Source organism: Myxine glutinosa, chromosome 4 (assembly GCF_964187855.1).
Source record: "Myxine glutinosa chromosome 4, kmMyxGlut1.1, whole genome shotgun sequence".
In the NCBI taxonomy this organism is placed as follows: Eukaryota; Metazoa; Chordata; class Myxini; order Myxiniformes; family Myxinidae; genus Myxine; species Myxine glutinosa.
Window position 1 is genome coordinate 21,585,530 of NC_136264.1, and position 26,934 is coordinate 21,612,463.

The window sequence follows — 26,934 nt, forward strand, 5'->3', positions numbered from 1 at the left end:
GAAGATGGCGGCCGAACCACGTGACATATGACATCATAATTATCACTAAAATAATTACAGGAGGAATTGCACCTATGGTGAAAGTTTCCTGTCAATCGGACCAACGGTTGCAGAGAAAATCATGTTTATTCTGTGCAGACAAACAGACAGACAGATAAACAAATGGACTCAAATGCAATACCCTCTCCTCTGGCGAGGGTGTAATTATTGTTATTTTACCGTTTTTTTATTGAAAAGTTATTTTATATTTTACGAATTTCAGTGTTCGCACTGCCTTGTTTGGTATTTTATAAATAAACTCAAGTATTATTATTATAGATTTGTTTTTCAAAATCTAAGCATTTGTCATTTATCTACTTTTTGCGGCACCTTCAAAATCATGTGTGACCATCTGAGGCAAGATATACATTTACATTTTATTCAGTTCATTTCAGGGGATGGAGTTGGGGAATAGACTAGAGGCAAACAAGTCGTTTGATATATTGTGAATGAAACCCATAAAGTAAAAGCATCTTTGCTTCAAAATAGCGCCAGCGCCAAACAAACAATATATTCTTAATATGTGTAAGTTGTATTAAGTATTATACCTTTATATTTCAACGAAAGTCTATATTTTATTTCTACCCAAAAGAAAAACAAGTCAATGAACGTTATACAGACGTTTTAACACGAGAACTTTGTCAATGCCCCAGATAAATATACGATAATTCCAAAGATAAACGAATACATGGAAAATTGCAATGTTCTGGAATATATCTTCCTATAAAATTGCTGTCATTAAAATATTGCAGCAGCTTTTCACATGGAAAGCGACACTTTAATAGGTTTCTGCTTCCTCATTTGCTGATGCTTCTGGCCTGTTGAACGATATCTGTACAGAGAAAGGTGAAAGGGCCGGGATGAAATAAAAGAGTGACTATAAAATATTTGACATCAATAACTAAAAGGGTTAATGGAAGGAGCATTTTTTAAATCTACCGTTCAGACTTTGATTATGAATATTATGTTATTCATGAGGCGGTATCTCAATTATCTTGAAAAATATGAAAACTTTTCAGGGAATTTAACTTATGGCTTCAACTTCCTCTTCCTAAGGCTAACCCCCGCTCCAGCAGGGAAAATGGCCTTAAAATGCCTGTTGTTGTTGTTGTTGTTGTTGTTGTTGTTGTTGTTGTCTTCAACTTCCTATTACCTTAACATGAAGGGAGAGGCTACATTAAATACACATTACTGAGACTCAACAAAACAACTCGTACTGTAAAGACAGTGATACAATACAACTTTAGAGGTTCATGAATATATTTACCTGTTTTTGAACATCAACATGTTCCAGGTTTGGTTGAAAGTAATGCGAATGATCTCCAGGAGTTGGACTGTGACTGGGACCAAGAATAGTTTCTGGAAGGTTGGAAATCCCTATTGCAGGGGCAAAAAGATTGTGCAGAAAAAGAATTGGAATGCATATGAAAAATAAAAGAAAAAATACAACCTCCCACACAATTCATCATACGGGTTATTTCCCACACCCTCAAACTTCTCTTCATCAGAGTAACATACATGGGGCCTTTCTTCTGTCCCAGAACGTTCCCCGACAGTTTTCAGCAGAATAAGCACTAAAAAGGCAAAGAATAAACAAATACGTCATTGGGGAGGTTGAAAAAAAAATTTTACTCCAATGTTTACTCAAACATGCAAATGTTGTCAACTGCATCAACGTGGCATTATGGCTTTACCTTTGGTGAGTCTGGAAAGCTGGGGAATCAACTATGATCCCAGCTGAGTCATATAAAATACTTTAACAACTGCGTGTGCTGCTTCCTCACTGCACTTTCAGAATTTTGACTCGCTGTGATGTCCAATACCTTCACCACTCACCACATGTGTTGAATTGGTCACAGACATGTGGCAAATTGATGCTCTTCGACAGTTATATATTTTTAAGTGGTAAAGCCACTTCATTATTTGGCTGTGTCCTTCCTTCTATCCGTCCACCTGTCCATCAAAAATGAAAATGAACAACCTTTCGAACCCACCATGTTTAATCCTGAAGTGTAATTCCAAAGTGTAATTCCAAAGTGTAATTCTAAAGGTAATTCGAAAGGGTAATTCTAAAGGGTAATTCTATTGGGTATTTCTAAAGGGTATTTCTAAAGGGTATTTCTAAAGGGTATTTCTACAGGGTAATTCTGAAGGGTATTTCTGAAGGGTATTTCTAAAGGGTAATTGTGAAGGGTAATTCTAAAGGGTATTTCCAAAGGGTATTTCTAAAGGGTAATTCTAAAGGGTAATTCTAAAGGGTAATTCTAAAGGGTAATTCTGAAGGGTATTTCTAAAGGGTATTTCTAAAGGGTATTTCTAAAGGGTATTTCTAAAGGGTATTTCTAAAGGGTAATTCTAAAGGGTATTGTCTGAAGGGTAATTCTGAAGGGTAATTCTAAAGGGTATTTCTAAAGGGTAATTCTAAAGGGTAATTTTGAAGGGTAATTCTAAAGTGTAATTTTAAAGGGTAGAGGAAAGAATATGGTGAGGTCAGAGCCACAAGTTTGGCAAGCACCTCTGTCCGATTGGACACCGAGCAGTTAACGCATTGAACATGGATAATAATCATCATGGGGTGTATTCCATGTGGTCGGGGTGAAGGGGGGAGATTTTCCCTTAAATGCCCCATTGACTGACAGCAAAAGAGAAGTGAGAAGACATTGTCGGTAAGCAGAATCTGACCTCATTTTGATAATAATCTTTTAAAAATATAATGTGTGATGTCATCTGTGGCCAAAACAAAAAAATACCAGCTAATTGTAAGTGGATGCTTTTCAAGTTAAAAAAACAAACTTGTACCTCTTGGTTTGTATATATGTAGCAATTAAGCTTTCAGGCTATTTGGAGTCTCACATTATTTTTTATTAGAAATTAAAATGGTTGGCCTGTTTCACTTCCTCATCTGAACTGATGGCACACGACGCTCAGAAACCAAAGTTAAAATCCCATGTACTATTTGTATTTGTCCGTTGTCTCCTAAAGACATTGTAATTGATGTTAAAAGTATGTTGATGTATAATAATGTCTTTGTGCTGCATGCAATTAATGTATAAGTTCCACGATGAGGCCTTGATGAATGTTGAAAATAATTGAACTTTTGACAACACAAATGGCAATATAGTACATGATAATAACATGGAAATATCTCCCTGGTCCTACTAATTAGTTATAGGTAATCAAAGTCCTAGCAAACCAAGTCTGAGTCAGGAGGGATTGGGGTTGAGTCAACGTTCCAAAAATCCTCAACTAAACACAAGTAAAAGTCGTCCATAAAATATTTATAGTCAAATTTTTGATAGATATTGATATTTGTTCAACTCACTTCAACCGAACATTTTACACCATTCTTCTTCTTTTGTATGGTGAAAGTGACACAATAATTTATTTGATTTGCAAGTAAGAGTAATTGAGCGAGTCAATGACTTCTGGCATATTACCAAATGCGATTGGAGCTATAATGACACATCAGGATCATCGATAATTGGAGGCCAAAGCCCGCCTCGCATAAGCTGACAATATTGTTATTATGAAAATATTGTTGGCGATAGCTTCGTCTGAAACAGTTTTTGATAATCGTGTAATGTGTAGCGTTTGACGAGCCCCGTCGACTCGTTTTTCATGTACAGAGAAAAATCATAAAGGTGGATCATGTTAAACTTTTACGACTATTTATCCACGACAGTCATGCATAATGATGGAGTGTGCAGCAGTCTCCAACAATCGCTGGTAATAGATTTACTTGAAAATAAAAATCAATGTCCATATAAACATAAAGTTGCCAGTTTTCTTGATTGAAGAATAAGTGGAATTGTGAGTTGAATGCAATGGAATGTTTGCAGAGGGAACAGATTTTTCTAATAAATATACATATGAGTTTCCTTATCTTCTATATCAACGGTATTTAGCCTGGTGTTGGCTTAGCGGTTAGGGTGCCGGCTTGGGATTGTGGGAGTATAAATCTTTACTTGTAATTAGTTATGAGATTGGTGAGTGAGCAGGTAGTTGCAGGTGTCAGGAATGTCAGGAACCTGGACCTCGGAGCAGGGAGATAAGGATTACCTGGGACTCTTTTGTTCACCTTGTCACGGCCCCGGCTAACACACATTCCTAAGCCCTTACTATTATTTAAACATCGGGATGCAAATGAAGGGTTGGAAGAACTCCCAGCAGGAGGGGAAAGGATTAAAACTTGCGGAGGAAGGATTAACAGTCAGCGGAGAAAGGATTAAGAACTTTTGTGTATTGGTGCACTCATAAAACATGAACAGCGTCCTGGTAGATTTAGACTTGCCACCAGAATCTTTGTCCAACGGAACTGAACGAGTGTCCATGTGAACAGCGCTGTGCAGAGGACCGGCTGAAGAAGAAGAACCATCGAGTTGAATTACCAATCCGTTTAGCTATTGTAGTTCCTTATTGAATTGAAACAAGTGATCTATTAATTATAATAAATCCTTATTTGTAAAAGCTGTTTCGTTCATTGGAGTCTCCTGAGTCTTCTCAACATTCTCCAACAGGATCCTAGGATCCTGGGTTCGAATCCCGGTCGATCGCTGAATTAACGCCAGGGGGGCTGACTCAGCCTGTCATCCTTCCGAGGTTGGCAAATTGAGTACCAGCTTGCTGGGATGAATGATCACGGTGTGTACCCCAGTTTAGAATAGGTACACCGTATCCCTGCGCATCGAAAGAGGCGACTCAGGGTTGGCGTCAGGAAGGGCATCCGGCCATAAAAACATTGCCTCAAACAGGGAACCATGATTGTCATGGGGCCCGCAAGGCAAACCCCCGCTTTAGCGGGGAAAATGGCCTTAAAACGATCATTCACTCATTCATTCATTCATTCTTATCTTCTATATCAAGTTCCACTAGCAAGTTTGTGAGCGATCCTGGAGCCGGCCTCCTCTCCATCCAGGGCTTCTCTCTATGCTCCCCACTATTCTCAAGACAAGAAAACACAACGAGCCCCAACTGACTTCCCAAAACCTCCATTCCCCACCGTCCCCTCATCCCCAGCAATCCCCCACATATTCTGCTCTTAATGGGGGCCTTACATTTCCTTGATAAGTTTGGTCAAGATCAATTAAGGTGGATAACTAGATTACTCATCCCACCTATTCCAACTAGCCCCTCCCCTCATTAAATCTCAAAATCGATGAAAGCTAATCATTTCAATTTCAATCAAGTTCGGTACCCAGCAATGTTTCCTTTTGGAGATAAACAAGATAAGAGAGAACGGACAGACAGACAAACAGGAAAATGGAGTATGGGTGACAATAAGGGAAGCTTTGCCTGATGTGAGAGTGGTTAGTGAATGTGCCGTGACCAATAGTTTTGGCAGTTTTAAATTTCACATATTTTGCAATTTTTTCTAATCAAAACCATAAAACAAATTACTTTTGAAAAACTATTGTTAATATGAGATATTGTCAAAAATGAGAATTTTTACAAACATACAACATTCCTTCAAGTGATGTACCTGTTGTTGTCATTGATGAGGCGATGGGATTGTGAACGTGAGTGACGTCTGACCAAATAGAAGATGATGCCACCCAGGATCATGGCAAGCAGAAGGCCCGCGAGTGTGCCAAACAGGATCTTGTGGAAGGCTGTAGTACGTATTGTTGAGCGTTCGCATTTATCACCTGAGAACTCGTACATGTCTTCACGAACACAGCTGAAAGAGAGAATTCACATAATTAAAGGAGAATAAACTTTTAACTCTCATAATATATTTTAACAAGATTTATCAACCAGTGTAGTACATTTGTGGACAATTGCTTTCAATTTTCCATGATCGTATCTCACAAAATTCTTCCATGAGTTTAACCTTGGTCCTTTGTTTGATTTGTCTACAGACTTGTTCATGCTCTTGTGGCCACGTTAAAGTCTGTTGCTGTGTTTCCTTCCCTTTCTCTTTAACTGTTCATCCATTGGCCCCCTCGTTACCTCACCACCACACTGTAAGTGTGTTACCTTTTATCCCTCTGTCATCTTGCTCTTCCATCAGCTTCACTTTCGTTAAAAAGGGAAAAAATGGTGATTTTTAGATTGAACATTTCTTCTACATTTAAAAATCCTTAAACTTTCTGCCGTATGTAATCTCGTATGTCGATGGAACACCGAATATGAAAATAGCAGGAATAACTAAATCAACACAAACATCAACCTGCAGTAAAGAGTGAAAACAAGAGTAAAAGACACACCTGCAGCATCTGTTTCCCAATGTCAGACAGACGGATTATTCCTTTCATAGACATTTAGGGCCGAATGTACGAAAGGCGTTCAGTGAGCGTCTTGCTAACACACGCCTCACCCTTAAACGCTGACAAAAACATCTTTGGACACGCACAGCGAATGGCCTGTTTAAATAGCAACTTACGAAGGGAGATTAACATCCATTTAGTTGCATGTGTATAAACAGCCAATTATCCTGTCAAACCGCACCCACATCTCCAACATCCAATTGAAATGACGCACTTGTCTAGAATCAGTGCCATGGACAATTGTTGGAGGAATATTCAGCCCGCTGCTCCCTCCTCATCGTTCGTTGATCCAGGTCATCTTGCATTAGTGTCAACAGCTAAACAAATGATTCCTTCAAGGGAACCATCTGTCCCTCTGAGATATCCATCCCTCCTTCCATCCACTTACCCATCCCTACTTCCACTCATCCATCCCTCCTTCCATGCACTTATCCATCCCTCCTTCCACTTATCCATCCCTCCTTCCATCGACTCATCCATCCCTCCTTCCATCCACTCATCCATCCACACATCCATCCCTCCTTCCATCCACTCATCCATCCCTCCTTCCATGCACTCATCCATCCCTCCTTCCATCCACTCATCTATCCCTCCTTCCATCCACTCATCCATCCCTCCTTCCACTCATCCATCCCTCCTTCCACTCATCCATCCCTCCTTCCATCCACTCATCCATCCCTCCTTCCCTGCACTCATCCATCCCTCCTTCCATCCACTCATCTATCCCTCCTTCCATCCACTCATCCATCCCTCCTTCCACTCATCCATCCCTCCTTCCACTCATCCATCCCTCCTTCCACGCATCCATCCCTCATTCAACTCATGCATCCCTCCTTCCACTCAAGCATCCCTCCTTCGACTCATCCATCCCTCCTTCAACTCATCCATCCCTCATTCAACTCATCCATCCCTCCTTCCATTCATCTATTCCTCCTTCAACTCATCCATCCCTCCTTCCACTCATCCATCCATCCTTCAACTCATCCATCCCTCATTCGACGCATCCATCCTTCCTTCCATTCATCCATCCTTCCTTCCACTTATCCATCCTTCCTTCCACTCATCCATCCTTCCTTCCACTCATTCATCCTTCCTTCCACTTATCCATCCCTCATTCAAGTCATCCATCCTTCCTTCCACTCATCCATCCTTCCTTCCACTCATGCATCCCCTCATTCAACTCACCCATCCTTCCTTCCACTCATCCATCCTTCCTTCCACTTATCCATCCCTCATTGAACACATCCATCCTTCCTTCCACTTATCCATCCCTCATTGAACTCATCCATCCCTCATTGAACTCATCCATGCTTCCTTCCACTTATCCATCCCTCATTCAACTCATCCATCCCTCTTCCATCCACTCATCCATCCCTCCTTCCATCCACTCATCTATCCCTCCTTCCATTCACTCATCCATCCCTCCTTCCACTCATCCATCCCTCCTTCCACTCATCCATCCCTCATTCAACTCATGCATCCCTCCTTCCACTCAAGCATCCCTCCTTCCACTCAAGCATCCCTCCTTCCACTCAAGCATCCCTCCTTCCACTCATGCATCCCTCCTTCGACTCATCCATCCCTCCTTCAACTCATCCATCCCTCATTCAACTCATCCATCCCTCCTTCCATTCATCCATCCCTTCTTCAACTCATCCATCCCCCCTTCGACTCATCCATCCCTCATTCGACTCATCCATCATTCCTTCCACTCATCCATCCCTCATTCAACTCATCCATCCTTCCTTCCACTCATCCATCCGTCCTTCCACGTATCCATCCTTCCTTCCACTCATCCATCCTTCCTTCCACTCATCCATCCCTCATTCAAGTCATCCATCCTTCCTTCCACTCATCCATCCTTCCTTCCACTCATCCATCCTTCCTTCCACTCATGCATCCCTCATTCAACTCATCCATCCTTCCTTCCACTCATCCATCCTTCCTTCCAATTATCCATCCCTCATTGAACTCATCCATCCCTCATTGAACTCATCCATCCTTCCTTCCACTCATCCATCCCTCATTGAACTCATGCATCCCTCCTTCCACTCATCCATCCCTCCTTCCACTCATCCATCCCTCCTTCCACTCATCCATCCCTCATTCAACTCATGCATCCCTCCTTCCACTCAAGCATCCCTCCTTCCACTCAAGCATCCCTCCTTGCACTCATGCATCCCTCCTTCGACTCATCCATCCGTCCTTCAACTAATCCATCCCTCATTCAACTCATCCATCCCTCCTTCCATTCATCCATCCCTTCTTCAACTCATCCATCCCTCCTTCGACTCATCCATCCCTCATTCGACTCATCCATCCTTCCTTCCACTCATCCATCCCTCATTCAACTCATGCATCCTTCCTTCCACTCATCCATCCGTCCTTCCACGTATCCATCCTTCCTTCCACTCATCCATCCTTCCTTCCACTCATCCATCCTTCCTTCCACTCATGCATCCCTCATTCAACTCATCCATCCTTCCTTCCACTCATGCATCCCTCATTCAACTCATCCATCCTTCCTTCCACTCATACATCCCTCATTGAACTCATCCATCCTTCCTTCCACTTATCCATCCCTCATTGAACTCATCCATCCCTCATTGAACTCATCCATCCTTCCTTCCACTCAAGCATCCCTCCTTCCACTTATGCATCCCTCCTTCGACTCATCCATCCCTCCTTCCACTCATCCATCCCTCCTTCCACTCATCCATCCCTCATTCAACTCATCCATCCCTCATTCAACTCATGCATCCCTCCTTCCACTCAAGCATCCCTCCTTCCACTCAAGCATCCCTCCTTCCACCCATGCATCCCTCCTTCGACTCATCCATCCCTCCTTCAACTCATCCATCCCTCATTCAACTCATCCATCCCTCCTTCCATTCATCCATCCCTTCTTCAACTCATCCATCCCTCCTTCGACTCATCCATCCCTCATTCGACTCATCCATCCTTCCTTCCACTCATCCATCCTTCCACTCATCCATCCGTCCTTCCACGTATCCATCCTTCCTTCCACTCATCCATCCTTCCTTCCACTCATCCATCCTTCCTTCCACTTATCCATCCCTCATTCAAGTCATCCATCCTTCCTTCCACTCATCCATCATTCCTTCCACTCATCCATCCTTCCTTCCACTCATGCATCCCTCATTCAACTCATCCATCCTTCCTTCCACTCATCCATCCTTCCTTCCACTTATCCATCCCTCATTGAACTCATCCATCCTTCCTTCCACTTATACATCCCTCATTGAACTCATCCATCCCTCATTGAACTCTTCCATCCCTCATTCAACTCATCCATCCTTCCACTCATCCATCCCTCATTCAACTCATCCATCCTTCCTTCAACTCATCCATCCCTCCAACCATTGATCATGGAAAAGGACAAACTGTGAATGTGTGCAATCTCTGTATCCGAGCTATGGTTCCCACATGTATGCCACTCTGGGTAATCTGGATTGAAATGATCAATGATGGTTATTGAAACATCTATCGTGTTTTATGTTTGGGATGTATACACAGTATAAAGTTAATTAGTGGCAATCTATTTATTATGTATGTAGATCTGGTGAGGTTTTGCCGCTCCTTCCACACACCGTTATAGTGATTGTAACCTTAATTTACACTGCCAGGAAGTGTATGAGAGTACAACTGCAGTTTTAACGATCCATTTTAACCTAATACTTGATTCAAGGCTTTAAACACACAGTTAAACATGCTCTTGCCGACATGTTAACGTTTATTTGTTATTTAAATGCTTGTGATTATGTTTTGATCGTGCATTAGATAAACACTCTTTGTTGATAGGCGATTAACTTTGAATGGGTGATCATCGCACGATTAGCGATTCTACACGTGTCTGACTCTTAAATGTCTTTCGTAAATTCTGCTCTATGCATTTTTATAACCGGCAGCTGTAGAGTTTGCAGAAGCCCGACCAGTGTTTAGTTTAAAGTAAAACCTCAACGTTGTTTCACCTAAAGTAAAGAAATACAACTCACCCGCTCTCCCAGGGACATACCAGGAAAACCTTTAAATACTAGAAAATTGTTGTCGACAACAAGCAAGACGTAAATGTAAACAGGTAAACACACCTGGCACTCATGCACCATTAACCGAAGAAAGCATGAACTTATGAACCCAGTATTTGGGTGAAGATCAAGCTGTAATGTATTTGATTTTTACAGCATTTTATTGTTGAGAAAAGTTTTCAAAATTTCCTGATATTCACTCACTGTACCTGCATTTTGGACCGGATACCAGGTGGGAGCAAGTTCCATGATTACTACAGTAGGAAGTATCATTGCAGGGTGATTTGCAGAAAACTCCGGTGCTATCGTTGGAGACAATATATCCCTCGTACTTGGTGTTGCACTGAAACACCTCGTCCAGATTCTCTATTGGAACTGTGATCGGGACAAAATGGGATTGGTATTCAAAATGGGATTCAATTTATATAAAATACTTTTAAAACAGTATTTGTATAATTATTAGCACAGTACATTGATAAACATGCTTTGTGAAATCACACAATTAGCTTCCTGAATAATCAGGTACATCTTACCATTTGTTTGATTAATTTCTCCGACCAGGGTCATCTTTTCTTGCCGGGTGGCCCGTACTTTGCTCCTGAACTTGTTTTTAACATCATTTTTGAGTCCGCCATCGTAGATTTTGTTGAGGTTATCCTTGTTATAATCAAACTTTGCTTCCACAGGATAATCGTTGGTTGTGCCTTCTCTGCTCCCATCATAAAGACAATAAAACAGAATCATATTTTAACATCAAAAGAACAATAAATCAGAGATACAAATGCATATTATTGATCCATAAACGTTGTTGTTGTTGTTTCTTACTTGAGTGGAGAAACACTGACATGGTTAAACCCAGTGAGGTGTCCGAATAGCTGACGTAACTGCAACACAGGATTGAGAATAATAATTAATAACCAATCATATGCAATATTCAACTTGTACACGAGACAATATGGACATGATTTGAATAGGATGGAGATGTAATTTCACGGACAATCTCAAAGATTGCAGATACAAATCCGGCCAAAGATAGCAACAGGGGATAAAGAATGAATGTGCGTATTCTAACATTGCGCCGGTCTGTCAATCATTTCACAGGTGAGTGTTCAGGTGAAGAGTGGGTACTTGTATCTGGATTGTGGATTTTAAGTTAAAAAATGAGGTTGTCTCAGGAGAAATACTTTGTAGCTGCTCGATTGTTGATGAAATAAAAAACAATCTGGCCCATTAATAACCCTGTAGATGGTAATGTGCCTGTCCCATCCATTCTATACAGGTGATACCAGTCTACACACGACTCTTCATGTTCACTCCATACAGGTGACACCAGTCTACACACGACTCTTCATGTTCACTCCATACAGGTGACACCAGTCGACACAAGACTCTTCATGTTCACTCCATACAGGTGACACCAGTCTACACAAGACTCTTCATGTCCAGTCTATATAGGTGACACCAGTCCACCCACGATTCTTCATGTTCACTCCATACAGGTGACACCAGTCGACACAAGACTCTTCATGTCCAGTCTATATACAGTAGGTGACACCAGTCTACACACGACTCTTCATGTTCACTCCATACAGGTGACACCAGTCGACACAAGACTCTTCATGTTCACTCCATACAGGTGACACCAGTCGACACAAGACTCTTCATGTCCAATCTATACAGGTGACACCAGTCCACCCACGATTCTTCATGTCCAGTCTATACAGGTGACACCAGTCTACACAACACTCTTCACGTTTACTCCATACAGGTGACAGAAGCCCACGCAAGACTCTTCATGTCCAGTCTATACAGGTGACACCAGTCCACCCACGATTCTTCATGTCCAATCTATACAGGTGACACCAGTCTACACAACACTCTTCATGTTTACTCCATACAGGTGACAGAAGTCCATGCAAGACTCTTCATGACTTCTGGGCATCTGGGAATGAGCCTTTAAAATGCTGGATGTGAAAAGTGGTGCTGCTCAGGTCGCCAAAAATATTTTAAAAAGAAAATCATATACTGAAGAAAACAAAGAATGTATCTTAGAAAGATCATGGCAAATTAAAATAAAACCTTTCCTGTGATCTACATCAAGCAGAGGAAGTGTATGTGCATGTAATCATACCATGGTTTCTTGTACTGACGTTTTAAGGCCAGCCGAAAGAAATTGCACGATCATGTCGAATCGCACTTTTGGTGCATCTGAAAGCAAAATAATCCAAGTCAAATATGGCAAGAGGCAAAACATGTAATATTTAATCTTCACTCGAATAATCTCTCAAAGAATCGAAAACGCCGAAATCACATTCGGCGAAAACAATGCAACAAGTTTGTCAGTGAGAACTTGGTCAGCAACAGTTTTTGATAATCGGGTTGGTGAGCCTCTTCAACTAGTTTTTTAGACGACACTCATGAAGTAGAACATGTCTCAGGATATCTTAACACAAAAGGATATCTGCATCTGCAAAAGGATATCTGCAATGTCTCAGGATATCTGCATGTCTAAGGAGAACATGTTCAACTTTTACGACGTCTTATCCATGACAATGATGCATCATGGCGTAGAGTACGTGACACTCTCCGATAAATCGTCGAAACGGCAAAATGTGATGACCCATTAAACTTCAGCTTTCAGTCACTTAAAAGTTTTCAGTAGCTTTTAATCTGTTCATTCATATCATCCACAGCGTTATTTTGTAAAATAAATATCGCTTTTGTGAACTTTGAAACCTAAAACGGTATTAAAAAGTTCAATATAGTAGCCTGAACCTGTCCTTTCTTACCTGAATCTAACAAATAACCAGAAGCAATAAAATAATGCTATTCCATGTACATGCAAAACTTCTATAACAATGGATTTACTTGGGAGCAAAACTGATATTCGATTGACTTGGAACAAAAATTAACGTCCATTTAAACATGAAGACGTTGCTTTAAAAGGAAATCTTTCTGTGATTAAAAAAAAAACACCTTAAGAGGCCATTTTCCCCCCGCAGAGCAGGGGTTGGCCTTTTTTGGGCACCGTGGTCCCATTTTTGAAGCAATGTTTTATGGCCGGATGCCCTTCCTGCCGCCAACCCTGTTGGTCACCTCTTGCGACACACAGGGAATTACCAGTGAACTGGTACTCAATTTGCCGACCTCAGAAGGATGACAGGCTGAGTCAACCCCCCTGGCGTTCATTCAGCAATTGGACCGGGATTCGAACCCAGGATCCCAAGCTGGCACCCTAACCGCGAAGCCAACACCAGGCTTAAGCTCTGTAATTATAATAATAATAAGCTCTGTGATTGCAGAAGAAAAATTTGAATTTTGAGTTTAATGCAGCGGAATGTTTTCAGAGGGAATGGGTGAATATAATTACTCGTTAATACTAGAACGGCACTCAGTAGAGAGCATACCTCCACCTGGTTGGCCATATCGCTCAATGGTGAAGAATCCCTTAAAATATTATACGAGCTGGAACCTGTCCAACAAGTTTCCTCCAAATCCATCCATAAATTTTTCAGATATCCCGCTAAGTATCGTTTTTGTCCCTATCTCCCAATGGTGAAGAATCACTTTAAAAATTCTTGTAGCCGATTCGGGATCTTCACCAAAATCTAATCATTTCGTCGGTGTCACATACAGTCACGTGAAAAAGTAAGTACACCCCGTGTAAAGTTTTGACTTTTTCAACATATTTCAACATACAGCTATTTGATCTTCATTTCAACAATATTGATAGATAAAGGTGATATAATATTACAAATACAGGTATCATGAAACATTTACATTTTGTAGTCCATTGTATAATTTAAATAAACATAAATGCAAATTTCACATGTGGAAAAAGTAAGTAGACCCCGACATTAATCACCACTTCAAATACCTAAAATTAGAATCAGGTGCACCAGCTAAGGTGTCGCATGTCACATTTCAGCTCAGGTGTCGCATTTCGCATGTCGAAAAAGTAAGTACACCCTTGGCTCTAATAGGTGGTATTGCCCCCTTTGGCAGAAACAACCTCAAGTAGGCGTTTGTTATAACTGTCTACCAGTCTCTGACATCGACTGGAATAAATTTTTGCCCACTCCTCAATGCAGAATTCTTTCAGCTGTGCGATGTTTGAGGGGTTTCTTGCATGCACAGCTCGTTTCAAATCTCCGCACAACATCTCGATGGGATTTAGATCCGGGCTTTGACTTGGCCATTCCAGAACCCTCCATTTCTTTCTTTTCAGCCATTCCTTGGTGGATTTACTTGTACGTTTCGGGTCATTGTCATGTTGCAAGGTCCACCTTCTGTTGAGCCTCAACTTTCCAAAAGATGGCCTCACATTATCCTCAAGCACCCTCTGGTACAATGAAGAATTCATAGTGGATTCTATGATGGTGAGCTGCCCAGGCCCTGATGCAGCAAAGCTGCCCCAAACCATAATATTTCCACCACCATGCTTTACAGTTGGTATCAGGTTCTTGTGGTCAAATGCTGTCTTTGGTTTTTGCCAAACATGTCTTCTGGTACTGTGGCCAAATAGCTCTACCTTTGATTCATCTGTCCAGAGCACATTGTTCCAGAAGTACTGGTCTTTGCCTTGGTGTTCATTGGCAAACTTTAGTCTTGCCCTGATGTTCTTTCTGGACAGCAAAGGTTTCCTCCTGGCACATCTCCCATGCAGATCAAATTTGTGCAGCCTCTTTCTAATGGTAGACTCGTGCACTTTGACATCAACAGTGGCAAGAGCTACCTGTAGGTCCCGTGATGACATTCTGGGGTTCTTCGAGACTTCTTTCAGCATCTTGCGGTCTGCACTTACTGGGGCGGCCTGGCCTGAACAAGTTGGCAGTTGTTTGGAATCTTCTCCACTTGTAGATGATCTTCCGGACAGTCAAATGATTGATTTCAAATTGTTTGGAGATCTTTTTAAATTCCTTCCCAGCCTCGTAGGCATCTATAACCTTCTTTCTGAAGGCCTCAGAGAGCTCTTTTGATCTAGGCATGGTGATGCCACAAACTTCAACAACAAAGAGCAAACCAAACTAAATGTCTGAGGTTTAAATAAGACAGGTTCCTCCAAGATCCTCTCAAACGATGTTCTAATCATTTGCACCTGAGCTGGTGCACCTGATTCTAATTTTAGGTATTTGAAGTAGTGATTAATGTCGGGGTCTACTTACTTTTTCCACATGTGAAATTTGCATTTATGTTTATTTAAATTATACAATGGACTACAAAATGTAAATACAACAACACAACATGCATTTTAAAGGCCATTTTCCCTACTAGAGCGGGGGTTAGCCGTGCGGTCCCCATGACAATCTTCTCCATTTTGCCCTATTTTCTGCATCTCTCCTTGTTAACCCACTTGCCCGCATTTCTTCTTCCACCATCTTTAGCCAAGTCTTTCTCGGTCTTCCCCGTCCTCTACTTTCTTCTACATTCATTTCCATCACTCTTCTCAACCAGTCACTTTCATCCTTCCTCAACAAATGACCAAACCATCTCAACCTGTTCCTCTTCACAGCATCAATCACAGGCTCTATGCCCATCATCTTTTGCAATTCATAATTTGTCTTGCTCTCTCTCAACGATACTCCGCACATCCGTCGAACCATTCACATTTCCACCCTTTCCAACCTTCGTTGCTGCTCTACGTTCATTACCCATGTCTCGCTCCCATAAATCATAACACTTCTCACACATGCAGCATACACCTTTCCCTTCAGCTTCAACGACACTCCCCTCATCATCAGCACGCCACTCAGTTCCCGAAACTTCTTCCATGCACATCTCACTCTCGCAACCGTTGCCGAGTCTGATCCACCTTCTCCATTCAGCATGTCTCCGAGGTAGCAAAATGTTTTCACACCTTCCAGCTTCACGCCGTCTCCAAGATCCAACTCAACATTTCCTCCATCTGCAGCTCCCTCTGTGCACACCTTACATTTGAATGTAGCTGCCACACTGGTTAATGACCCTCTCAGACCACAACATTTTTGATGAACCCACTCAGCGCACATTGTACATTGGATGGAGTTAACTCCGACACCCTTCCTACACACAGCACAGGGCCACTTCCCAGTTCTTTCCACCTCACCACATGCTTTACTACTTGCCATCTCCTTCGTCTTTCCGATATTCACCTTCAGACCTTTTGTCTCCATACATTCCTTCCACTTGTTCATCTTTTCCTTCAGTCCATCCATACTTTCCGCAATCAACACCAGATCATCTGCATGCAACAACTCCCACGGTAAACCCTCCTTTACGTTCTGAGCCAGCACCTCCATCACAGCTACAAATAGTAGTGGACTTAGTACCGACCCCTCTCACCTTCACCTCAAACTCACCACTGTTCCCGTCCTTCTTCCTTACAGCTGTGTGCGCTCTTTTGTACATTGCCATCACTACTCTGATCAACCATTCCTCCACTCCTAACTTCCTCAATGCCCATGTCAATACTTTGCGTGGAACCCTATCGAATGCTTTCTCCAGATCAACAAACCCAAGAAACAACTTCTTCCTCTTCTCCATGTACTTCTCCTGCAACTGCCTCACAATGAAAAGCGCATCTGTCATTCCTCTTCTTGGCATAAATCCAAACTGCATTTCGTCGATCTTCACTTTCTTCCTTATCCTCCTCTCCAACACCCTTTCCAATACCTTCATTCCATGCTCCAATAACTTTATCGCTCGGTACGAGCCACACTCCAGAGGGTCACCTTTCCCCTTGTATAGAGGGACGAGGGTACTCAGTTCCCAATCCACTGGAATGCGGCCTTCTTTCACCACCAGATTACAGATCTCTGTCATTCTCTTCACACCCCAACTTCCTGCTGCCTTCAACATATCTCCCACAACTCGCGTCGGCCCTCCCACTTTTCTACCCTTCATTGCTTTTATCGCTTCGTTAACTTCCTTCTCAGTTATCTTCTCTGCCAGTCCTAAAACTGGGTTACTCTCTATGTTGCCATCCCATCCATTCTCTGTATTCAACAGCATTTCAAGACTACAAAATGTAAATGTTTCATGATATTTGTTATATTATATCACCTTTATCTGTCAATATTGTTGAAATGAAGATCAAATAGCTGGATGTTGAAACATGTTGAAAAAGTCAAAACTTTACATGGTGTGTACTTACTTTTTCAGGTAACTGTACGCTGCATCTCTGCCAAATTTCGTCCGAATCCGTCCACAACCTTTTGAGATATTTGGTTCACAAACGGACAGACAGACAGACAAACAGGGGTGAAAAGAACCTCCATCCACCTTTGGTGGTGGAGGTAATAAATACGAGTTCCCTTATCTTTTGCAGCAAGTTCCACTAGCAAATCCATTGAACAATCCATGACTGTCTTCTCTCCACCCAAGGCTTTACACACAGCCTCTTCTTTCTTCACCCACAGCCTCTTCTTTCTTCACCCACAGCCTCTTCTTTCTTCACCCACAGCCTCTTCTTTCTTCACCCACAGCCTCTTCTTTCTTCACCCACAGCCTCTTCTTTCTTCACCCACAGCCTCTTCTTTCTTCACCCACAGCCTCTTCTTTCTTCACCCACAGCCTCTTCTTTCTTCACCCACAGCCTCTTCTTTCTTCACCCACAGCCTCTTCTTTTTTCACCCACAGCCTCTTCTTTCTTCACACACAGCCTCTTCTTTCTTTTCCCCAGCCTCTTCTTTCTTCACCCACAGCCTCTTCTTTCTTTACCTACAGCTCAGAGCTTTCACCTTCTCATCCTCTTCCAGCATTTCTTCTCTGTTGCCATTTTGTTTACCGAAAATAGTGTCGTCGACAATTGCCTAGTGCGAGTCAAATGTGGTGCAATCTTCCACAAAACAAGACTGTACAAGATTCGTCTCCGACAAGGTTGTTGTGTTGCTTCGCAAAAATCAGTTAGTGTGTGGCAGGTTTAACAGGAAAAGTAGTCATTCGTGATAATAAACGTTAAGAAGAGATAATCTTGTGCACAGACAGGATAAGGTGGTGTGACAGTTAATGTCACGAGGTGAAAGTCAAGTGATAAGTTTACTTTGGGAAACGTTCCATTAATTCGGAAATAAAAACACAAAATGGAGCTATTAATGTGCTTTCTTGGTCACAAAAATCGAACCTGGGATGGGACATTAGTTTTCCTATTTAAATCCCGAGTTTATGGGGCAGAGAACCCACATTGAAATCCCATATGCCATGTGTTTGCCCATTGTCCACTCATGCCCAAGAAATTAATGTCAAAGTACATTAATGTCTACCAGTGTCTTTGTCCCACATGTAATAGAGATACAAGCTCCTCCATGAGGTGTAGTTCAGTGTAAAAATAAATAAATATGAGCTGAAGTAAATATGATTTAAAGTTTGCATGGATTTACTTTTACAAAAATTCTCATGGTGTGCAAAGAATTCCTTGTTCATGAGAAAGGAGGGAAAATGTTTTCACAACTGAAAATAATCTGCTCCTTCATTCTTTGGAGAAATATTTGGTTGTTGCTTTTTAGTCAAAACACCTGGCATCAGAATGCAACTGAATGTACGTCTTTTCATTCATGATGTTCATTCATGATTGATCAATTGCTCAATTCATTAAATAATGGAGGGTTTGTGGGGAGAGGGAGAATTATGGGGATTGGAATTTGGGAAATTGTAATTTGTGAAAGCAATTCCATACTTTCCCATAAAGAAATCCGTGGTTTGTTTCTGGTCTTCAAGAATTGGATGTGTCGATCTCTTCCAGACAGGATTTTAAGTCTGCCGTCCACCACCACCACGTGTCGTATCAAATTTCCATGACTGAGGCTTACTGCACCTGCTGAGACCCTGTTCCCACCCTTCTGCAAATCTTCTTCTTGTGTTGTGGTTTGCTCCGCTCCCCCTTTTTACTTGCCATTTTTTTTTTTTGAAAAGTATGTTCATCACTCCGGTTTGTGTGTGTTTGTCTGACCGCTCACTTATACTTGCCTACAGGTCACAATTTTAAACTGATCTTCACGAAGCTTCTACCAAATGGTAGAGTCGGTGGTCCGACAGAATTCCATTTATTTTTGAGGTCAAAAGGTCAACATAGGCCAAAGGTCAACCACTTTTTTCAAATCTCTAAAATCCTCAATTTCCAGCCGATTGACTTGAAATTTGAATCGGATTAACATATCAGCAATCTCAATTCAACCACCAACTATTTTTGAGATCAACATAGGCCAAATGGTCAACAACCTTTTCAAATTTCTAAATTCCTCAATTTTCACCCGATTGACTTGAAATTTGAATAGGATTTTCTATCAGCTAAATAAATTCAACCACCAACTATTTTTGAGGTCAACATAGGTCACAAGGACAAGATAGGCCAAAGGTCAACCATTTTTCTCGAATTTCCAAAATCCTCAATTTTCATCTGATTTACTTGAAATCTGAATAGGATTTTCATGTCAGCTTAATGAAACCAACCACCAACTATTTTTGAGGTCATCGTAGGCCAAAAGATCAACAACCTTTTAAAATTTCTAAAATCCTCAATTTTCATCTGATTGACTTAAAATTGTAATAGGATTTTCATAGCAGCGAACTGAATTAAACCGTCAATTATATTTGAGGTCAACATCGGCCAAAAGGTAAACATAGGCGAAATTTCTAAAATTGCCAATTTTCATCCGATTAACTTAAAATGTGAAGACGAATTGCACATCAGGTCACTGAATTCAACCACCAACTACTTTTGAGGTCAAAAGGATGCTCTACTGAGTACCATTCTACTTTGTTCTCTTTTGCCAAGTGTTGCTCTATGAGTGATTTTTAATTTGTCTGTTGATCCAATGCCCCCCTGTTATACTGAGGCTCGTTAAAAAGCAGAACCTATCTATCTATAATTCCAGTAATCTCTGTGTGTTTGTTTGTACGTTTGTACGTTTGTTTGTTTGTCTGTGACCGCTGTTTCTCGACAACTACCGGTCCGATATACTTGAAACTTGCCAGGTATATTGCTGGGGACCCGAGGATGTGCCTTTTCAAGGTTTTAAATTAATCGGACAAGTACTTACCGAGCTATGGCGATTTAGCCGTTCGCCGTTCGCTTTGGCTTTGCGAATGGACCAAACCATTCATGTAAATAGAGGGGGGGGGGGGGGTGTTCTGTGGTCGTTCGCTTTGGCTTTGCGAATGGACCAAACCATTCATGTAAATAGAGGGGGGGGGGGGGGGGTTCTGTGGTCGTTCGCTTTGGCTTTGCGAATGGACCAAACCATTCATGTAAATAGAGGGGGGGGTTCTGTGGTCGTTGCGAATGGACCAAACCATTCATGTAAATAGAGGGAGGGGGGTTCTGTGGTCGTTACTGCCACGTGGTTTCAAAGTTTTTTTTTGTTGTTGTTGTTTGCACGCATGTTTTTTTGCACCCACGTACGGGCACGCCCTAGGATGTTTACACACACACACCCCTACACAAATTTTTTTTTTTTTTTTTTTTTTGGCAAGGAACGGGCACCCACGTACGGGCACGTCCTAGCTTATATATAGTACGGGCATGCCCTAGTATTTGAAAAAGTAATAACTCCTTTTAAGATGAATAATGGGTGGGTATGATAAAATATGTTGATGGTAAAGTAAATACTGCAACATAACCAATTACTTCCTCCAAAAGCTCGTGACTAACATCATGTGACTGACACTGCCATAACATGTTCATTTTACTTCTTATGAACAAAGAAACACAAGGTTTTCCCAGTTCACAGCTATTGTCAATGTCAACAGAACCACAGATAGACAAACATATCTTTCCTGGATTTCTGAACAGCGACACACGTTCCTCTACTGAGGCATGGTTTAGTTCTGTAAAACTACTGTTGCAGCACTGAATATTTATACATTTATTGGGCAAATGTTATTAATTTGCCAGATATTGTGAATCTAGTTTGAAAATCAAGACATCAAGTTGGAAATAGTGCCAAACCCTTTCTTCGTTTCTTATTCTGATTAATCTGCCTCCTTCAATCCTGAAGATTATTGCAGAACAACTTATGGTTGTTGGACCATGCACTATTCTCTTCAAATGATGAGGATCAATTAAGGAAGCATAACGTACCATTTTTAGGTTATTTCAGAGTATTTCTCTGAAATAACCTCAGAGTGGGTCCCGGTGTCTGTACATCTCGGTGTCCGTCCGCTAACATTTGACTAAAACATCTTCTCACAAACTACCTGACTGATATGGACCAAATTTGGTACGATGCATCAGGACAGTAAGGTCTCATGGGGTTATGCTCCCCATCCGAATGTTCTCCGTACAGAAGGGAAGAAAGGGAGAAGGCAGTGGGGAGTTGCCCCAAATATTGGTATTTCATTCAAAAATGTAACTGCCAGACATATCCAGAACAAACTCACCACGAGGCATCGGGACCATGCTCTAACCTTAAGTTGTGCTCCTCATGGTTGTATCTCCTCTGGAAAAGGGGCCACAGGCCCCCTCCCCAAATCCCACATATTCACCAAAACGTTTTCCTCACAAACTACATGACCGACAAGGACCAAATTTGGTACGATACATCAGAACATTAACAACTCTTGGGATGTGCTCCCCATCCACATCCTCCCCCTATAAGAGGCTGAAAATGGGGGTTCACCACAAATGCAGGTAATGTATTCAAAAATCTTCTCAGAAACTGTGGGGAACCGTCAGTCCCCCACGGGGCTATTTTTAAAGTATTTGGTATGACTCGGTTGGGTTTGAACCGCCAACCTCTAAGACAAGAGCAAACGTTCCGACCATTACACCACCTAGTCCCTTCATCTTGCATTTATGGACAAATTAGAGGCTGAAGAAATACAAATGATTTGCATTACCCATCAAATGGCCAGGAAACAGAGCCCCTTGTTCTGCAGGTGCAAGCACCTCACTGGTTTCTCGAGACTTAATTACGTTTCACTTCTTGCATCTTCTCACCTCAATATTTGCCTCTTCCTATTAACAGTTGGCATCGGTTAATCCCTCAATGTAATACTTGTTCATCTCCAATGTCCAAGTTTTCTGCAAATTTAATCTTGTTGTTTTATAAGTCTCCTGCACAACGATTTATGTTACTCAATTTTTAGAACTTTGCCCTTCCATTGGGATATTTAGGTTTTCCACCACAAACCTCAAATGTTGAAATGAAAAAAGAAACAATATAACAAAAATAATTTGTTTTTTGAACCACTGATGTGCACAACATATTCAAGAGATGCTGATAAATTAATTGCTGGAAAAATGTCAATGAAGTTTCTTTACAATAAATATTCAATGAAAAAAGGGAAAATAATTTCACCAAAGCACTTAACTTGACTTGTACATTTGAACTATATTTGTCTTGTGTGTTTTGCATAACTTCATGATTAAATAAACGAATGAAGTGAAAAGTAAGAAACCTGAATGTGATCAAAGCCCATCTTTACCTGGACGGAGAACAGCAGCGACAATATCTGCTCCATGTTCACATTTGCTGCCCGTGTAGGCTGAACCACAATTGCAGATGATGCTGCAGGTAGCATCACATGAACAGCTCCCACCATTCTGGCAGGGGTTCCGCTCTGTGCACTTCTTTTGACATGTCTGCATATCACAACTCCCTGAAAATGGAAATTGCAGAAACAGTATATTATAGGGAAACATCTCAAGACCACGAGAGACTCACACTTTGCCTTAAGTCACAGCCGTGATGCAGCAAGCAGTAAAGTATGCAGATTAATAAAAGTTCTTTGAATTGTTTGACCATTGTCAACTAATTCTCTCCTTGTAATTCAAGTGAAAGAAACACTGATATATAGATATATATACTCATATCATAGTCCTACACATGATTATTGATGTGCAAACTTCTCCATAAACTTTTTATCACCATGAAATTTATATTTATTTCAAAACTTTCGGTTAAGAACAATTCGTATATTTTTACCCTGGAAATATACAACCAGCTTGAAGCAAAGCTAAAGCATCATTGGGCGAGAGGATGTTTCTAATCGATAAGATCAGGCAAATGACTTGTTAACATTACTTTCTTTAAAGCTTTGATTAATAGCAAATCTGAAGGATTTGCAGATCTTCCACAACTGGTTTTAACCCCCTTTGGGAGTGCAATTTGGTGTCAATATCCCCTCCCTAAAGCAGGGATCAGGGGAACCACTTGCACTACTCCATGTCAAAAAATGCAAGTCATCTCCGCACCCACGTAGGATGTGGGGCGGATGTTGTTGGAGTGAGGGAGAGAATATATTTTGTGCTCATGACCTGACGCTGGGTACCAGCACACGTTTGAAAGATTTGGTGGGGGTTGGCCAAGCCGTTTGAATCTACAAGGTTCAGACATAACGACAGCGAATTGCTGAATTTTAGTATAATATACAAAATAGTATGAACTGCATTGTAATTTACCAATATAAATAGTCTACTTCAGCAGTCACACTGAACACCTTGACACTATCCTAGAATCTGTAATGAGAATTGTATCTGGCACAATGAAGTCACCCCTCTACCGTGACTCCCTGTGCTGACTACCATAGCACTCCCAGACATTCGCAGGCAAGCACGAACGTCTTGAGTGTACCTTCAGACACAAACAATGCTGACCTGCCAATTCATGAAGATCGACTTGGCCTACAAAACCTTGATTGAAGTCACGGAAGCCTTTCTGGATTAGGTGACTTGTAGTGGCCAATACTAATGATAAGGAGTGATGGCGACAGAAATGGGAAAAGGCATAAGTTCAAAATGGCCAGTTATTCCAAGATTTCACAAAGGAGCCCCCGGGCTTTCACTGACAGACGTCAATAGAGTGGTGTTGCCAATTGCAAATCCTTTATATGCAAGGACCACTCATCATATGTATCGAGCAAACTGATAGCCCAATGTGTACCTATGGCCATCAAGATCAGATAGTCCTACACGTAGTACAGGACTGTATGCAGAGGAGATTCAGTGGGTCCTTTGCAGAACTACACAGGGCTACTGATGCTGCAATCAAATGGCTCTCATTACTAGATCTTCAACTATAATTGTCTACATCACTACATGATCATACAAAATAAGAAGAGGAATTCACCAAGATAAACAATGCTTCATATTATGGGGTATACATTTATTAAGTGTGCACAGTTTTTGGTTTTTTTGTATACAAGATCGAGGCTCGTGAAAGAGCTAACATAAATCACACAAAAAGTCAATCCGACACATAAACCACCAAATAAGGGGAGCGGTAGACAAGATGGGGAGAGAGGGGTTAAGGACACACACACAACATTTGAGAGCACGGACATCAAAAGAAATGTGGGAGGGGGAGGGCTTGGGGGGAGGTGGGAGAGGTATAAAACATATGAACACTGCAAGGACTTAGAAGAAAACAGTTGGAATTTCAAAAAAAAAAGTGTATCTGCGGTGAATTAGCGGGGGAAGAAAAGATCAAGGTTTTGGATGGGGGAAGATAAGAGATGGTGGTGAACAGCTGTTTTAAAGACCTGGAGGGAGGAGTGGGATTGAAGGGAGTGGGGGAGATTGTTCCAGAGGCGGGAGAAAAGGGGAATGAAAGAGTGAAGGTGAGCAGAGAGCCTTGATTTTGGCAGTTTAACCATAAGAGGGTTGCTGGCAGAACTTGTGCGACCTGTAGGAATATTGGGGGGACAGAGCACAGAGAGAGCTGGGGGAGCAAGGCCGGAGAGGAGTCAGTAGAAGACAGAAAGACCACCAACCTGCCTGTGGTGAGTGAGGGAAAGGTCCTCGGAGTTAGCTTCATCGCAGGAGATTCCAATGATTCTGAAAGCTTTGGTTTCAACAGCGTGAAGCCGAGCGAGGTGTGAGGCAGGAGCACCGGCCCAGAGGGGAGAACAGTATTCCATTGAGCTGCGGATGAAAGCCTTGTATGTCGCGAGGAGCTCAGGTGTGCCAAGGAAGGACTTCGCACGGCGGAGGATGCCCAGTCGGCGACTGGCTTTGGAGGCCAGCTTGGAAATGTGGTTTTCCCAAGAAAGATCATGGCAGATAGTGAGACCCAAAAGCTTGAGCGACAGAACTTCTTGGAGAGGATTGTTGAGAAAGTAGATGGGAGGGTTTTCCAGTCGGTCTTTTCGGAGAGACATAGTAAGAGTGTGAGATTTGTCAGGATTGAAAGACATGTTCCACTTGCTTGACCAGTCTCTGATTTTGACAAGTAGAAGGTGTGTTCGAATTGAAGGTTTGGGGATGAGGTACGATGTACCAAAGGGTTGAATAAAAGGTTTGAATAAAAAGCAACTTGTATTGCAATGGCAAAAACGTTCCTGCATTCCATTGGAGAGAAGAAGATGATTCCGCAAAGAAGATTGTGAAATAGGATGAGATCTGGGTTCATCATTTTCCATCACAGTCAATGTGACCCAACACGGAGTGGAGATGTATTGGTGCCACAACCAAAAGAACGCTCAGCGAGGAATATGATTACACTGCAGAAGAGTACACTATTCCTGGCAACAGTGCTTTGGGACCTTAAGAGGTTAATTCATGTAAAATTTCATTCATGCAGGAAAATCCTCAATGTCAAGTACGACAGGAATTGTGCTGCATGAAGTGAAACAAGGAAAGCAAAGGAGATGGACAAGTATATTGTTTCATGTTGTGACCTAACTATAAAATAGTGCATTCATACAGGAAATGTGACCACTAAGACTCGTGCAAAGGTGGGTGTGGGACCTTTCAAATCATCCCTTACACAACAAAGAACTCTCATCTTGTATTGTAATTATATAATTATATTGTAATTATATATTGTAATTATAACTCTCATCTTGTATCTTAATTGTAGTTGTAGCTCCAAACGTCAGCTGAGTTGTCATATCACTTACAGAGATTGTGGCTTGTCCAAGTGTTTCAACTGCATAAAGAAGTCATAAGACTTTGCAAAGGAGAGTTTTGAAATACAAATAAAATCGAAGTTAGGTGCAGGAGGAAGCCATCACGTAAGATCTCCCAACTACTGCAGGCAGTGTATTTTTTGTTGTTTTCTGTGTTTGCGTTGATGTTTTGGAAAACTTGTTTTTGATGTTAAAACTGCCTCTGGTTGCATTGGAAAGTTTGATCTGAAGTGCAACATACCAGCACCGATATGTTCTGAATTTGGAAAGGAAATTTAACGAAATCTCTTTTTTATTATTACTTAGAAGACACATTACATTAAAATACATGCTGTTGATTTTGACGCGATGCTTGTTTTACCTGTGGATGCAGAGGTTGTAGATACGTTGTGAGTTGTTCCATTTGTCCCTGGTTGAGATGTTGTAACATTGGCAGAGACTGGAGTTACTCCTGGTGTTGTACCTGCACAAATAAATCATGAGACTTTGTGAAGGATATTTTTGAAATACAAATAAATTCGAAGTTAGGTGCAGGAGGAAGCCATTTGGGCCATCCTATCCGTGCTGCTTCACGTAAGATCTCCGAACTCCTGCAGGCAGTGCATTTGCCCACACGTTTTAAAATATAATGTGGGAACTTTAAAATCAACAATCATGATGCAAACAAAACAGGTGAAGGGTGGCACGCAGCGTACTTTGTCCATACTGCTGATGCAAAGCGGCAATTTTAAAATTAGATCAAAATCCGCTGGGAATCA

General features: G+C 41.6%; 1 protein-coding gene across 1 annotated transcript in view; it reads right to left on the reverse strand.

The window, feature by feature from the left end:
• Positions 1-404: 404 nt before the first annotated feature.
• Positions 405-26,934, reverse strand: part of LOC137425813 (uncharacterized) — a 173,689-nt gene continuing 147,159 nt past the window's right edge. The window contains exons 45-54 of the mRNA XM_078775191.1: positions 26,538-26,639; positions 22,754-22,927; positions 12,483-12,559; positions 11,177-11,235; positions 10,885-11,060; positions 10,561-10,726; positions 5,519-5,716; positions 1,558-1,613; positions 1,307-1,416; positions 405-871 (exon numbers count right to left, since the gene is read on the reverse strand). Of these exons, the coding sequence (XP_078631317.1) occupies positions 818-871; positions 1,307-1,416; positions 1,558-1,613; positions 5,519-5,716; positions 10,561-10,726; positions 10,885-11,060; positions 11,177-11,235; positions 12,483-12,559; positions 22,754-22,927; positions 26,538-26,639 (1,172 nt within the window). The 3' untranslated portion in view covers positions 405-817. The remainder of the gene's footprint in view (positions 872-1,306; positions 1,417-1,557; positions 1,614-5,518; positions 5,717-10,560; positions 10,727-10,884; positions 11,061-11,176; positions 11,236-12,482; positions 12,560-22,753; positions 22,928-26,537; positions 26,640-26,934) is intronic.